Source organism: Canis lupus, chromosome 26 (assembly GCF_048164855.1).
Source record: "Canis lupus baileyi chromosome 26, mCanLup2.hap1, whole genome shotgun sequence".
Lineage (NCBI taxonomy): Eukaryota > Metazoa > Chordata > Mammalia > Carnivora > Canidae > Canis > Canis lupus.
Window position 1 is genome coordinate 35882447 of NC_132863.1, and position 16366 is coordinate 35898812.

The 16366-nt window shown below is 45.8% G+C and overlaps 1 protein-coding gene across 2 annotated transcripts in view; it reads right to left on the minus strand.

The window, feature by feature from the left end:
- The window catches only part of SLC13A3 (solute carrier family 13 member 3), a 74676-nt gene that overhangs the window by 22371 nt on the left and 35939 nt on the right, over positions 1-16366 (minus strand). For both annotated transcript variants that reach the window (XM_072801314.1, XM_072801315.1), the window contains exons 4-8: positions 12247-12313; positions 8903-9085; positions 6421-6546; positions 1471-1566; positions 408-512 (exon numbers count right to left, since the gene is read on the minus strand). In XM_072801314.1, the coding sequence (XP_072657415.1) occupies positions 408-512; positions 1471-1566; positions 6421-6546; positions 8903-9085; positions 12247-12313 (577 nt within the window). The remainder of the gene's footprint in view (positions 1-407; positions 513-1470; positions 1567-6420; positions 6547-8902; positions 9086-12246; positions 12314-16366) is intronic.

Below are 16366 nucleotides of genomic sequence, written 5' to 3' on the forward strand. Positions count from 1 at the left end.
AGGGGTTTGCTGTTGAACTATTTGCTTTTGTCTGCATCCCCAGCATCTAGCACAATATGTAGCACACAACAGGTGCTCCATAAATGCTGACTGATTGAACAAACTCATGAGTCAATGAATGAATGATGTGCTCAGGGTACCACCATTTACAAGCTGCAGAGCTGGCATTTGAACTTAGTTTTGCCTGACTCCAAAGGCAAAGCTCCTGACACATGAGAACCCAAAATGTTTTATCATCAGAACCTAAATTTTTTAGAGGGTAAAATTTATAGTCACAGGGGACCAAGGATATACGCCTAGCCCAGCCCTTTCCCCTCACCCCCAGCTACACTGTCTCTCCAGCTCTTGGTGGCCCATCCCAGAATCTTCCCTGTTGGGGCTCCACCCTCAAGTTCCCCAAGTCTCACCCAGGGGTGAAGAAACTGGCCCAGCCAGGGATGAACTTCGGATCCCGGGAGAAGAGGAGGATGGCGAACATGCAGAAAAGGGTGAACACAGCCTGTTCGGCAAACCTGTGGCACAGATAAGGCAGGCGCTATGCTGATGGCAGGCTTTGGGCGGACCACCGCGTGGGGAGGTCTGAGGCAGGTGCCTGCTGGCTGTGACCTGGCCCCTGGCCCTGCCTCTGAGAAGCTGCGAGAAGTAATCTACTCCTCAGAGTGAGGGGAAGGGTATCCTGAGAAGTAATCCACTCCCCAGAGTGAGGGGAAGGGTATCCTGGGGTGTAAGGGGATTCCTGCAAGGGGCTCCCACACTCCCCCAAGCTCCTACCTGAGCATCAGTCACCACCTTCCCCCCAGGTTATTTATATCATTCCCACCAGGAATTTCCCAAGGTCCTAAGGAGAATCACTAGAGAGAAAGGAAAAGCAAAGTAGAGGCAGAGTCAGAAAAAAAGGAAATAGAAACAGAGGGAGGCGAAAGAGAGAGGAACAGTCATACATGCAGGGGAAGATGGATGTGCAGAGGAAGATGGATGTGCAGAGGGCAGACACAGACAATCTTCAAAAGTCGGAGTAAACATCTACCCAAAGTGGCCATTCCACGGACTGGGGAGTAGGGCCCAGAGAAGGTTAGTGCTTTGCCCGAGGCTACACAGCAGTTCGTGGCAGGGCCAGCTCCTGGGCGCAGACCTCCTAACTCCTAGGTATTCTCACTGAATGGAAAATGTGCTCTGAGAAAGGTCCCAGGAGGTTGTGTTGGGGATCCTGCGTGCCAGGAGGGAAACAGCGCCCAAGCTGGACAGGTGGCAGGTCCCCACCCCAGGTACACCCTGAGGGGCTTCCTGGGCCAGGACAAGAGGCTGACTGGCTAAGCCACCCTCTTACCCTCCATCTTCAGGCTGCCAGGCCATCGTCTTGATTCCCCTGGAACTCAGCCCCCAGGGATCCAGAGGTCGGGGTGGGAGGTGGCTCTCCTGAAAGTCTACGCTGGGCTCCCCCCCACTACCAGGAACCCCGGTACCACGCACTTGATGGGCCCCAGGTTCTGGAATTCCTCCCGAATCACAGCTCGAGCCCTGTCTTCTGCAACACTTTTGATCTCAGATTTCTTCTTCCTCCAGCCCCTGAAATGGAGTAGGGAGATTAGGAGCAGCCACTGCAAATGTGAATAACCCCTCGACTCCCCACCACTCCCTGGCCAAGCCTCATTTTCTCTGTTCTGGAGATGAACAGCCTGCTGCTGAGTGGCCTCCCTCCCTGTGTCTTCCCTTTCTAAAGTCTGTTCTCCCCACTGATAGCCTCATTGCCCTTGTAAAAATGTGGATCTGCTCATAGGACTCCCAGGCTTACAGTTCTTCAGGGAGTCAAAAGGACACGTGAATAAAACCAACGGAACAAAGTCAGAAGTCCAGAAATAGGCTGGGGATTTAGTCTATGGTCAAGTTGGTATCTCAGACTGGTGTGGAAAAGATGGTCAGTGGTGGTGACATACAGATCAATGGGATGGAATTGGGAGTCCACATATAAACCCATACTTCCATGCTCAACTGGGTTTTGGTAAGAGTACCAAGACCATTCAACCAGGCAAGAAAAGTCTTTTCACATATGATGCTAGGGCAACTGGATAGCTACGTGCAAAAGGATGAACGTGGACCCCTACCTCAAGCCATATAAAAAAGTTTTAAACTCAAAATGGATAAGACCTAAATATAAGGGCTCGATGTATAAAAATTTTTTTTCTTTTTCTTTTTTTATATAAAATTCTTAGAAGAAGATATGGGGCTAAATTTTTCTGGTTCTGGATTAGGCAACATTTCTTGATATAATAATGCTAAAAGCTCAAGCAACCAAAGTAGATAAATTGGACTTTGTCAAATTTTAAAACTTTTGTGTGACAATAAATAGCACTGGAAAACTGGGTGGCCACCTGAAACAAAGAAATGAAGTTGGATCCAAACCTCACATTGCACCCTAAGGATAAACTCTAAACAGGGCAGCCCTGGTGGCTCAGTGGGTTTGGCACCACCTCCAGCACAGGGCGTGATCCCGGAGACCCGGGATCGAGTCCCACGTCAGGCTCCCTACATGAAGCCTGCTTCTCCCTCTTCCTGTGTCTCTGCCTCTCTCTCTCTCTGTGTCTCTATGAATAAATAAATAAAATGTGTTTTTTTTTAAAGGATAAACTCTAAACAGGTAAAAGATTTCAGTGTAAAAATCAAAAAGCAAGCAAAAAACTAGATTAAAACATGAGATTATTTTTTTACAACTCCTGTAATGGGAAAATCTGGTACTGAAAATTCAGAAGTCACAATGAGAAAGATTGAGAAATTCAGCTATAAAAATTTTCTAGGGGCACCTGGGTGCTTCAGTTGGTTGGGTGTCTGCCTTCTGTTCAGGTCATGATCTCAGGGTTCTGGAATTGAGCCTTGCATCAGGCTCCCTGCTCAGCAGGGAGTCTGCTTCTCTTTCTCCTTCTGCCTCTTTCCTGGCTTGTGCATTCTTGCTCTCTCTCACACTCACTCTCTCTCTCTCTCTCAAATAAACAAAATCTTTTAAAAAAGTTTTTTTTTCTTTTTTTGAGAGATTTTATTTACGTATTCATTAGAGACACAGAGATAGAGGCAGAGACATAGGCAGAGGGAGAAGCAGATCCTTGTAGGGAGTCGGATGTGGGACTAGATCCCCAGACCCCAGGATCATGCCCTGAGCCAAAGGGAGATACTCAACCGCTGAGGCACTCAGATGTCCCTTAAATTTTTTTTTTTCTAAGAAATTCTTCATGGAAAAAGCACCATAAGCAAAGTAAAAAACAAATCAGGAAAAAATATTTGCAACTTATGTTGCAGAATAAACACTAATATTTCAATATATAAAGAGTGCTAGAAATCAAGAAGATCAGGACCAATAACCCATTTGAAAAAATATACAGAGGATATAAACACACAGTTTAATAAGCCACAAGAAAGAAAATACCAGTGGCCCTAATGAAGATTGGAAAACTTTTCATGTTGCCCTCCAATATGAAAAGTTACTCAAAAAAAAAAAAAAAAGAAAAGAAAAGAAAAGTTACTCAAGTGACTCTTAATAAAATGAATGCAAATTGTTTTTCTCTTATCAGATTGGCAAAAATCCACTGCTGCATGGAAGCAGATACTCTCATCCATCATAAACAGGAGAACAAATTCATATTTGTACAAATTCGTAGGAGAACCATCCATCATAAATAGGAGAACAAATTCTCCAAATTCTATGGATAATGACTTGATAATATCTATTAAAAGGAAGATGTGTTTATAATGAGACTCCAAAGTCTCACCTATGGAAATTTACTTTAGAAAAATACGCGCTAATATACAAAATCGTATCTGTATTGGGAGACTAGTCACCAGAAAATATACTACATCTGCTTCTATTTATTTACAGAAACTCTGGAGGATTACCCAAGAAACCAATAAAAGTAGCTGCCTGTTTTGGGGGAAGTATTGGGTGAATGGGTAAATGAAGACATGGTTGGGAAGAAGAATTCTCACTGCCTATCTCTATGCATCGTTTTGATTTTTGAACCATGTGTATGTGTTGCTTATCCAAATTAAAACAACAACAACAAATGAATGTATTTTTAAAAAATCCTCACTATGGCTCTTTTGTATGAAGATCAAACCTCCACAAGCCTCTCAATGATCCAGCCCAGGGTTTCTCCACCTTGGAACTAATTAATATATTGGGGCGGGATCTTTCTTTGTTGTGGGGTGGGATGATTCCTTGCTGCAGGAGGCTGACTTGTGTTTTGTAGATCCTGTAGAATTGCAGAATGTCTACTCACTAGACGCCAGTAGTACTTCCTTAGCAGTGACAACCAAAATGTTGGTAGATACTGCCGAATATCCCTTGGTGAAGGAGTTTGGGGTGGGGGTTTGGGGTTCATTTCCAGGTGAAAACTTCTGCCTTGTTCCCTGACCTCATCTCCCACAGGTCTCCCTCACCCCCTCAACTCAGTCACTTTAACCTTTCAGTTCCAAAACATCCCTCACTACCTGCAGCCTCAGGGCCTTTGCACTCACTGTTCTGTCTCCTTGGAATGTTCTTCCTCATGCCCACATATCCTTTCCTTCCTTTACCGAATTAGGTCTATTCATTCTTCATGTCCCTTCCCCAAAGAAGCTCTCCTGACCTCCCAGTGAGGAGAGAGTCCTCCAGGGCATATCTTCACATCTCACTGTCTTTTCCTTCACGGCACTTCCAACTGGCATTCCTGCTACACTTGGCTGTTCCCTGTCTGTCTTCCCCACGTTGAGTGCAAGCTCCCCAAGGGCAGGGATGTTTCTGCCTCGCCCACTGCTACATGCTCGACACCCGGAACAGTGGTAGGCACACAGGAGGTGCTCAGTAGATATTTGCTGAGTGAAGATGGTGTCACGACATTGGCCTGAAACTTCTCTGTCACCCAGAAACACGTCTGCCACTGAACTTCCCTCTACCTGCGTTTCGTCCATCCTCTCGTGGCTGAGTTCTGCAGATGCCTGCTAGATTGAAACAGGTAGACTGGACAAACAGGCTCTATTTCTGGCTCGCTCCTGGACACTTTGTACGTCCTCCCTCATTCAGACTTGACTTTAGCTGAAGCTAACTTTTAGCCCCAATCTAAAGTGAAGACATTAAACCTCGGGGGGGGTTACCAAATTGCTCGAGGTCACATGGAAGCGTGATTTGAATTCTGATCCATCTGAGTCCAAGGTCAGAACTTGCTTCTCTGAGCTAACTTGGGTCTTGAATCCCGAGTTTCTGCTCTGAGGATTTCTGGAAGGCATCTGAGTCAAAGAACACCGTGATCAGAGCCTTCCTATTCTCAAACATCTACACATCCCTTTGATCTAGAGTAGCATCTACTGGTTCCATTTAACAGATGGACAAATGAAGGCCCAGAGAGATGAGGGGATGGAGTCGGAGAATGACTCCACGACATACCTGCTACCTTCAGCCCTGAACTGTGTAGTTCCTACATTAGGATGCCCCAAACTCCAGGCATCCGTAGCCTGCCTTCACAAATGTTCCCATAACCACATACCACCTGGGCTCACATTTGCTTAATATTTTCCTCCAAATAGATTCATCATTTTAGATTCTTCATTTTAATGAACGAAATGTATGTAACCAGAAAACTTTCTATCACTCCCATAAATGGAAAACAAGAATCATTTGTCATAAAAAAAAAGTAATCGTAAAAATAAATACATGATAGCAAAGCGATTATTACACTCTGCCTAGACACCATTGCTGGCTTAGGTCTCTAGAACTGACGCTTGCTCTTTGTTTGAAAAGCTGATTTGGAAATGTTAGAGAGGTATTACAGTTTCCCCACCACCCAACTGAGACTCGTTCCATTCTATGAGAGTTGATAAAGGATTCTTTTTCTCACAATACGAGCTGATGTTATTTAATACCTTGTCCTCACGCCACCCCAAATTATCTCCAGTACCAGGGCCCCATAAAACGGGAGAGAGTGCTCCTCTCTCTCCTCCCATAAGAGTGTTTATCATACTTAAAGGACAGGGCTGTCTGTAATTACCAATGATGGGTGGTCTGGGTGTAGGAGGCAGGTCACATCATCCACAATCCTCACATCCCTGGGAGGTGAGGTCTACTATAGTCACCACATAAGAAAAGAACATGAGGGTGCCTGGGTGGCTTAGTGGTTGAGCACCTGCCTTTGGCTCAGGCGTGATCCCTGGGTCCTGGGATCAAGTGCCACATCAGACTCCCTGCAAGGAGCCTGCTTCTCCCTCTGCCTATGTCTCTGCCTCTCTCATGAATAAATAAATAAATAAAATCTTAAAAAAAAATAAGGGAACATTAAATTGCAGTGACGATCCTCCATTTCCGTAGGAGGAAACTCGACTTGAGAAGACCACTCTCTACCCAACGAGAAGGAACCTGGAACTCCAGCTGGGCTCAGCGCTTGAAGTAAGCTTGAAGGGTACCTCAAGGTCATTCCTCCATACAGGAAGGAGATCCACAGCCAGCCCACCAACAGGAACAGCACCATGAGGGGGAAGGCGAAAATGAACCAGGAGCCGAAATTCACCACATCGCACTGTGGGAAGAAACTGGGGAAAGGGGAGCGATGAGAGCCAGCCCAGGCCAGCCAGGCCGATGTATAGCGCATACATACAGGTGGCTATTTCCGAGCTAGAACACCGAAGTTTATATATAGAAACTAGAATATGCTTAATATTAACAGTGGATTGAAGGTATTTCAATTTTTTTCCTGACATTTTCTGAGTGTTCTGTAACGTACCTATATAATCAGAGTAAAGTAACAAAATGTATTTGGGGAGCAAAGGCCAAGGGGGTTGCCCAGGGTAGCTCTTTTCCCACCTCCCCACGCTCCTGGCTAGAGAATCAGAACCCCCTGTTACTTGGCATTCATTTTAAATCCCCCCCCTTCTAGACCAGAAGGTCCAAGCTTATGCAATTAAATGTTGCATGTGATTCACATGTGATTTGCATGTGATTTGTTCAAAATCCTTCACATTTGATATTTTTACTTATACCTCCAGCATTTTTTCCTTAATTTCTCTTCAAGCTGGAACAAAGTTCTGCTCACATCAGGGTGGGCAGGCAACCTGAAAACCCTCTGGCAGCAACTGCTCCCCTGCTCTGTCCATTCCTTCCTATGTCCCAACTCGGTATCTGCCCCAGGAGGCCCCAGAGCCCACATCTTTCCTGCCCAACCCTGGGGATGTGCTCCAGCTTTGTCCTCTAGGCCGAATGGCCCTTTGCTGGCACTTCTCACTGAGGACACTAAAAAGCCAACCCAGATTGTCTCCACGTCTCAAGCAGGAGGCCCATCTTGGCTTCCGGTTTTTCAATCCTTAAGCAAAAAACACAAAGCACAGCCAGACCTTGCTCAAAGATGAAAAGACACCAAAGGTGTGCTGTGGGCTTAAGTCAATCGGGGCAATAGTGATGCCTGGCCCCCATCCACACCTCCTGAATCAGAATCTCTGCAACTGAGGCCCAGGCATATTTTTTTCACCCTCCAGGCTAACTCTAATATGTACCCCTGGCTGAGAATCACTGGCTTCTATCATCAAGTCTGAAAATCAAAAAGATTTTAGAACGTGAGAATATGGTGGAAAATTAAGGTTTTAAAATTGGCTCAGGAGGTACCACATGGGTGTACTTAGAATTTCTCATGAAAATCACTTGATTAAAAGTGATAACGAACCTGCTTTCAGGAAGTCCAGCCTTCCCTCATCATCCTAGGAAGTCCTTGATTCTTTGGTTGATTACCGGGATAAAGAAGTTGGCCAGAGCCTGGGGCCATGTTGCATATTAAATACTTCTGTTGTGTTTGTTTGCCAAATGCTTACGTTTATATTCATGTGGATTAAGTGAACACATGATGCATCTCCACTGCAGGGGAATCTTAGAATCCCCACTTCTCAAAATCCTGGAATCTGAAAATCTTAGGAACAGAATCTTTTTTTTTTTTTAATAAATTTATTTTTTATTGGTGTTCAATTTGCCAACATATAGAATAACACCCAGTGCTCATCCCATCAAGTGCCCCCCTCAGTGCCCATCACCCAGTCAGTCACACCCCCCCCCCCCCCCCCCCCGCCCACCTCCCCTTCCACCACCCCTAGTTCATTTCCCAGAGTTAGGAGTCTCTCATGTTCTGTTAGGAACAGAATCTTGAAATACTGGAATTGTTTACATCTGCAAATGAAGAGGCTTGGGATAATAGAGTTGACGACTCATGCCATCTGAGAATCCTTCTCTTTTATTCTCCTGCCCTGACAGCCAGCCATCCAGCTACTATTTGAACCACTTCAGTGCTGGGGAAACATAGCTCCTGGCCTGTGCACCTGGTTGCGAAGCTTCTTCTGGGACCTTACAGCCACATCATGTCGTTTCTTTGCTGCCAGCTTTCCACTGACGCCCCAATCTCACTGTCAGGAAAAGCTGGGGTCCTAACAACTTACCTTATCTCCTCCCACAATTCCCTTTGCCTCTTGAACCCCAGCCTCATCGGTTTTGTGTGGCTCACCTTTGAACAGGCTAGTCCCTGTCTGGAATGCTCTTCCCTCCTATGCTCACATAGCTCCTAGGTCTCAGATGTCACCCTGTTAGAGAGGTGGCACATCCCTGACCAGTCTATATAAAACAGCACCCACTCCTGTCCCTTCCACACCCTCATCCCCACTTTATTTTATTTCATAGCTTATCGCACCGACATATTATATATCCATTTCCCATTTCCTTTATTGCTTGTCTCTCCCACCCAAATGGAACTTCCCCAGGGCCAGGACTTTGCTGAGTCTGTCCACTGCTGGGTCCCCAGAAGTCTGGCCAATAGAAGGCATTCAGTACGGATTTCCCCAATGTTGAGATGGAGAGGGAGAGAGGCGGGAGGAGCAAGAACTCGAGTGCCAGCCAGGGCACACTTGCCTTTACCTTTTGAGCTGGCCAAGTAGGATGAGGTTGGGGGCCGTGCCTGTGAGGGTCGCAGTGCCCCCAATGCTGGCCGAGTAGGGGATGGAGATGAGGAAGCCCTTCCAGATGTTCCTGCGGTATTCCTCCTCCTTCTTGCAGTCTGCCAGAAGGTCCAATGGAGCCTCAGCTTCGGGACAGTCTTTGCTTTAAACAAACCCAAAGAGAAGCCATTCAGAACACAATCAGAATTCCTGGCCTCCTGGGGAAACAAACCAGTCGGGTTGGGAAAAGGAAGTGGTCTTCCTTGAAGGCAGGTCAGCAGGGCATCAAAAGCCTCTAAAGATGTGCAAACTTTCAGCTCAGGTAGTCTAAGAATTTATCCTAAAGAAGTAACTGGGCAGGTGCCTCAGGTGTGGGTATAAGAGACTATCCAGAAATAGTCTAGAATAGTATTCACTTAATTGTTTTAATCTATCTTTGAGAGTGAGATGTGGGGTATATTTTTATTTTTGCTTAAAAGTATTCTTTTAAATTGTGCAATTATAAAATTTTTGTAAGTGGCACTAACTATATACTAGAACAACCTACATCTCCATCCAGAAGGGATTGGCTCAATAAAAATGATCGTCTTTCGGAATGGGATGTCAGCATAGTTATTAAAAAACAAGATCTAGGTGGATGTTTATTAAGATGAAAGATGTCTATTATGTAAAGGGGAAAAGGGTCAGTAACTGCACCACTTAATTTTTTTATTTTTAAAATTTTCACATATTGGGGCGCCTGGGTGGCTCAGTCGGTTAAATATCTGTCTTTTGCTCAGGTCATGATCCCAGGGTCCTAGATTGAGCCCTGCATTGGGCTCTCCGTTCAGTGGGGAGTCTGCTTCTCCCTCTGCCCCTTCCACCACTTGTTCTCTCTCCCTCTCGCTTTTTCTCAAATAAATAAATAAATAAATAAATAAATAAATAAATAAATCTTTTAAAAATTCACATTTTTTGAATATATGAGTATTAAGAAAAATTCAGAATAGAGTTTTTTGGTACCTTTCTAGGGGGTGGAAATAGTGGATTCCCCCCCCCCCTTTTTTTTCTTTCTTTGTATTTTCTGGTGCAGTGAAAAGAGTATGGGGAAAGAAGGAAATTAAAAATTGTTAATTATATAATTAAAAGATATTAATGTTGCTGTAAATTTATTGAGGTGAAAAGATGTACATTCCATTAAGTGAGACAGCAGGTTTGAGAAGACCAGATACAACATGATGAATGTTTTTATTTTAAAAATGCACTTAGGTACATAGAGAGGTATCGAGAAATAGTCTAGAATAGTATTCACTTAACTGTTTTTAATCAGTCTTTGAGAGTGAGATGTAGGGTACATTTTTCTTTTTGCTTAAAAGTATTCTTCTAAATTGTGCAATTATAAAATTTTTGTAAGTGAATGAAATCAAGAATTGTTCCTGTACAACAAATCATTTTTTAAAAAGAATTAAAGATACTTCAAATATTTTCTGGCTGTAATTACTACATGAGAGGCCCCTTATCAGGAAGGCAATTGGGATATGATTTGGGGTCTAAAAGGATGACAAGGACTGGAGACTAATATTACAGCCCGACTTCTCAGGGTGAAGATTCTGGCAGGAACTGTGGGCTCCCCCAGACCTGGGCACCCAACCAGACTGAGCCTCATGGTGAGAATGAGAGAGCAGAAGGGACCCTAGGGCTCCTCTAGTGCAAGTCTCTCTTTGTTCAGTTGGGGAAACTGAGGCCCAGAGAGAGGACTTTTATTCCAATGAATATAGAGTCTCCATCCAATGGATAAGGTTTTCATTCAGTGGACATGGAGTTCTAGAGAATGAGAAGTGGGCCTTTTCCAATAGACTCAGCACAAGCTCTGTGTGGGCAGATGGTCCAAAGAGATTCCTAGGTTGAGTGGTAGGGAGTGGCTGGGCCAATCACAGAAACCATATCTCAAAGCTGGACTCAAAGCCCCCAGGTATAGTGCCAGGAAGGAGCAGAGACCATGGAATAAGACCATCAGACATAAGATCATGTCCCTCCTCTGCTAAAAGCCTCCACTGGCTCCCCCGTCATTGAAAATCAAGGCTACATCATTGGACAATGAGGTCCCTCACGCTCTGTCCCTCTACCAACACCCCTCAGCACAGAAGCAATATCTCTGACCCTGATTCCTACCATCCACTCACCCAACTCCAGCCGTACTGGTTCCCTGGCTGCTTTGGACTCTCAAGACCTTTGCACCTGCTGTCCCCTGTGCTGAGAACACTCTTCCCACAGATCATCCCCTAGCCCCTCACCTCCTACAGGTGTTTGCTTAAGCGGAACCTTCTTAGAGAGGCCTTTCCTGAATACTCATTTTAACACTGCCTTTTCACACCCCACAGGCACCCTCCCTAGCTTTCTTTCTTGCTTTGTTCTCCTGCAAAGCTCTCAGGACCATCTGACATACTGTGACTTTTACTTATGTGTTTGTTTCTTGTTGCTGGGACGTAAACTCCACAAGGGCTGGATTTTTGTCTGTTGCTGCATCCCTGGCAGTTCCTGGCTCATGGTAAGGTATCTATATTTGCTGAGTGAATTAAACAGACCTGACTGATGTCCAGCGATGCCTTGAGCAAGTGACTTTACTTCCTGCTGTTTCATCGATGACCCAAGATAACGACGCCCTGAATAACAAGCATTGCCATCCATGCATGTAAGGGCCAGCATGATCGATGCTTGATCAACATTGTCTCATTTAATCTCAAAATAACTCTCTAAGGTGGGTTCCACTATCATGTCCAGTGGGTGAAACTAACAGAGGCTCAGAGAGGTTAAGTGTCTTGTCCAAATCACACAGCCGGTAAGCAGCAGAGCCAGGTTCAAAGTCAGGTCTGCAGGGCTCCCGACCTCAAGATCTTAACCACGCTGCCAAATGCAAAGGACACCAGCCACTATGTGTGCCATCAATGTGAAGATGCTTCCTAAGTCACGCAAATGTGAAGGACTGTGATTGTCTCTTAGGACACTTTTGTCTTGAGAGCCTCTTGATGCCTGTCTGCATCCCTCTCCTCCTTGACTGTCAGGCAGTCTTTGTGCTCCTACTCCTCTGGACCCTCCTTTCAGATGCTCCACCTCATCAGAAGGACTTAATGTGCTATCCTGCCCTTTCTATCCATATCTGCATTTTGTAAGGACGTTGGGTGTGTCCATGCCTCAGCCAAAGGGATGGATGGTAGAAACCTGGGCATTAGGTCATTTGGAGAAAAATCTGGGGATGGGGGGAGGATTGCTTGTAGCATTAAATTCTTGTTCATCATCTCCTTGAACCAAGCACTGGCTCCTCCATCAATTGTACCAGGAACTCACTCTTCTGTGCTGGCAAGAAACTGCATCTCCGTGGGCACGGGGTGTAGGCCATTCCTCCGCACAGCAGCTAGGGAAAGAGCATGATGTCTTTAGTAACGTAATGAATGGATAGGAGTGCTCCTATTCTCCTGTAGCGAACGGGAAGGGCTTCTCAGGTTTCTCTCCTATACTATTAGTTGTTTTTTTTAAAGGCACTCAAAATTCCATCCTCTTGTCTCATGAATCTCTATTTGGAGATGGCCTAGGCCAGTGGGCAGGGATTAAGTGGCAAGTCCTCTGGACTAAACTCACCTGAGCTGCAATTGCCAAAGGGATATTTGGGAAAGATTAGCTATAAATAATAGATCAACAATGGGCTGGGTGACCCCGCTGTCATTCATTCATTCATTCATTCATTCAGTATTTGTTGAGCACCTACTATGTGCTATTGGCTATGAGTTTGCAGTACACAGTGAATAATATAGAACAAGTTCCCTGCTCCCATGAAGGCTATATTCTAGAAGGGGAGACAGGCAATAAGTGAATAAAGGATAGACATCTCAGGTAGTGATGGAGGAGAGGAAAGTGGGTGATGTGATGGAGAGTGATCGCAGAGTGGGGAGGGGAGCAGGTGGGCTCAGTCAGGTCAACTGAGAAGACACCATGAGCTGATAGCAGCTGATCTGAGACCTCAAGGTCTCAAGAAGAAGCCAGTCTGTGAGCTGTAGGAAGAGCTGTAGGAAGAGGGTTTTGGCAACAGGAGCAGCAAGTGCAAAGGCCCCGGGGTGAGAGTATATCTGGTGTGTTGAGTAGAAGGGAGAGCCATGGGGCTAGAGGGGTATGAGGAAAGAGCAGATGGCAGGAGGTAGGGTGAGATGAGGGAAGGGGGAGAGATGAGGAGGCCAAGAGGTAGGCTCAGTCATGCAGAGGTCTTGGGGCTCATAGTAAGGACTTTGGCTTCTACTCCAAATCAGATGTGAGCAGAGCCAGGGGAGTGTTTGAACAGAGGAGAATAGAGTCAGGACAGAATCTGACTTCCTTTTAAAAATATCCCTTGCCTGATAGGTCAGTTTCCCCAAAAGCCATCAATAGCATTTTGGAGACAAGAAAGATTGAGAGGACTAAAATTTTTTTGCAGCTGAAACCATCAGAGCAAAAAATCCGATCCCTGAGCATTGAGAGTGTGACTCATAGCTGAACACATGGGTTCTGGGTTCAAATCATGAATCCATCACTTACTATGTAACCTTACATCAGTGGTTCCCCGCTGGGGCCAATTCTGCCTCCAAGAGACACTGGGTGATGTCTGGAGTCATTTTGGGTTGTCATAACTGGAAGGTGGGGTGGAGGTGGGAGTCTGTTACTGGCATTCAGTGGGAAGAGGTCAGGAATGTTGCTAAACATCCTACTATGCACAAGTCAGCCCCCACAGCAAAGAACCATCCCACCCAAAATGTCATAGTGCTGGAGTTGAGCAAACTGGGTTTAGATAAATCCCTTAATCTCACTGTACCTCAGTTCTTTAATCCATAAAATAGAAGTGATAATTCTCCTAGGGTTGTCAAGAGGATTAAAGAGTTGATCCATTTGCTATAGGCTGAATACTTGCATCCCCACCCACCCAAAATTCATATGTTGAAACCTAATCCCCAATGTAACAGTGTTGTGAGGTGTGGACTTTGGGAGGTGATTATGTCAGAAGTGAAGACCCCTCATGAATGGGATTCATCCCCTTATAAAAGATGCCCCACAGTGTAGCCTTACCCCTTCCACTATGTGTAGACACAGTGAGAAGATGGTCACTCATGAAATGAGAAACAGTCCCTCACCAGACAACAAATTTGCTGGCACCTGGATCTTGGACTTCCCAGCCTCCAGAACTATGAAAAATAAATGTCCAATCTATGGCATTTTGTTATAGCAGACTGGACTAAGACACCCTTTAAAGCAGGGGCTGACTCTGGAAAACTGTGTGGAGGTTCCTCAAAGAGTTAAAAATAGACCTGCCCTATGACCCAGCAATTGCACTGCTGGGGATTTACCCCAAAGATGCAGATGCAATGAAACGCAGAGACACCTGCACCCCGAAGTTTATAGCAGCAATGTCCACAATAGCCAAACTGTGGAAGGAGCCTCGGTGTCCATCGAAAGATGAATGGATAAAGAAGACGTGGTTTATGTATACAATGGAATATTCCTCAGCCATTAGAAACGACAAATACCCACTATTTGCTTCGACGTGGATGGAAATGGAGGGTATTATGCTGAGCGAAATAAGTCAATCAGAGAAGGACCAACATTATATGGTCTCATTCATTTGGGGAATATAAAAAATAGTGAAAGGGAATAAAGGGGAAAGGAGAAAAAATAAGTGGGAAATATCAGAAAGGGAGACAGAACATGAGAGACTCCTAACTCTGGGAAACGAACAAGGGGTGGTAGAAGGGGAGGTGGGCGGGAGGGTGGGGGTGACTGGGTGACGGGCACTGAGGGGGGCACTTGATGAGATGAGCACTGGGTGTTATTCTGTATGTTGGTAAATTGAACACCAATAAAAAATAAATTTATATATATATATAAAAAAAGCAGGGGGTGGCAAATTTCTCCTGTAAAAGACCAGATAGTAAATATCCTAATCTTTGGGGGTCATATGGTCTCTGTCATATTCAACTCTGCCGTGAAAGCTGCCATAGACCATACATAAATGAATACATGTGGCTACACCTTTATTTTTGGACACTGCAATTTGAATTTCATATAATTTTCACATGTCACAAAATCTTCTTTTGACTTATTCAACCATTTAAAAATATAAAAACTATGCTTAGCTCACAGGTCGCACAAACAACAGGCAGCAGGCTAGATTCGGTGGGCCAAAGTTTGCCAGATGACAACTGAACAAATTTAACAGGAATCTGAACACTAGCAAGGATTTAGTGGATGTGGGTTACTCTTGAGAAAGAAGAAAGCAGTCCTTGAAGTCCGGAAGTGGTCTGACCCAGATATACGCTGTGTTGTCCTCGTGTTGGACCTAAATAATCTTAGACATCCCCAACATCGGCCAGAGTTGCTCTCTGACACTGACAAAGGGAGACAGAGCAAAGGCATTTCATAATCTTGCCTTAGCCCAGAGCCACTGGACACCCACAAAATGCCAAACATCCCCCTTTTCTTGCCAATTGAATGGCCGTTACTTCTCCACTCATAGAATCACCTGTGATTTCTGACATCGTTCAATCTTGAGCAAGGTTCCTTAGACCCCCACAAATGTCTCAGCCAAAGTCCAAAGCCCATGAGAGGTCCTTTCTAGCATCTCTGACTGAGTGATCCTGGCTGCTGGGGGCATGTGCCCTCTCTCACGGCCCACCTGTTCAACGGCAGGTGTGTGCTTTGGACGGAGGGTCTGGACTCCAGGCTCAGCTCTTTCCTGTCACAGCAGGTGGCTTGAGGAGGCCGTCCCCTCCCCTCTCCACTCTGGGCTTCTCCTTCCCCGTCGGTTGGTACCCAGAGGGAGCAGGAGCCATGGTGGCCCATTGCCATCTTACTGAGGCTGGTCCTGCTGACCACCTGCAGAGAGGTCTGAAGGCTAACGGCGGATCAGCTCACCCGGGGTCAGGGGGACTAGGGCCCCAGGCCTCTCATCATGGGAACAAATGTCCACATCCAATGCATGAGGCCAGAGGCCAGGGCAGTGAAGCAGGAAGTGAGAGCAGCTATTAATGAGACACCGGGGCTGGTGGGCAAAGTCGCTCTCCAGGGAAGGCCAAACAGGAAGAACCTGGACCCAATCACCCCCAGTCCCAACTCACCTCCAGCCTCCTCTGCACCCTTCCCACTCAGGTTGGGACCACAGCCGTCACACAGCATCAGACCTCAGTAGAGCTTGCCGGCATCTCAGGCATTAAACCCAAGGTGGCTCTGGGCATCCTTGGATGAATGGGAGAATATTCTAGAAGTGTCCCTCCTGGCCTCACCCTAGGAATTCTGGCTTAGTGGCTTGAGAGTGGAGCTTGGGCCTTGGTATTTTTGAAAAGCTCTGCAATTGATGGTTTTTTCAGCCAGGGTTGAAAACCCTCGCGTCACGTGATAGGTGGGCAGCTGCAGCCTCCAGAGGCTGCCCCTGCAAGAGGGGCCAGTTTGC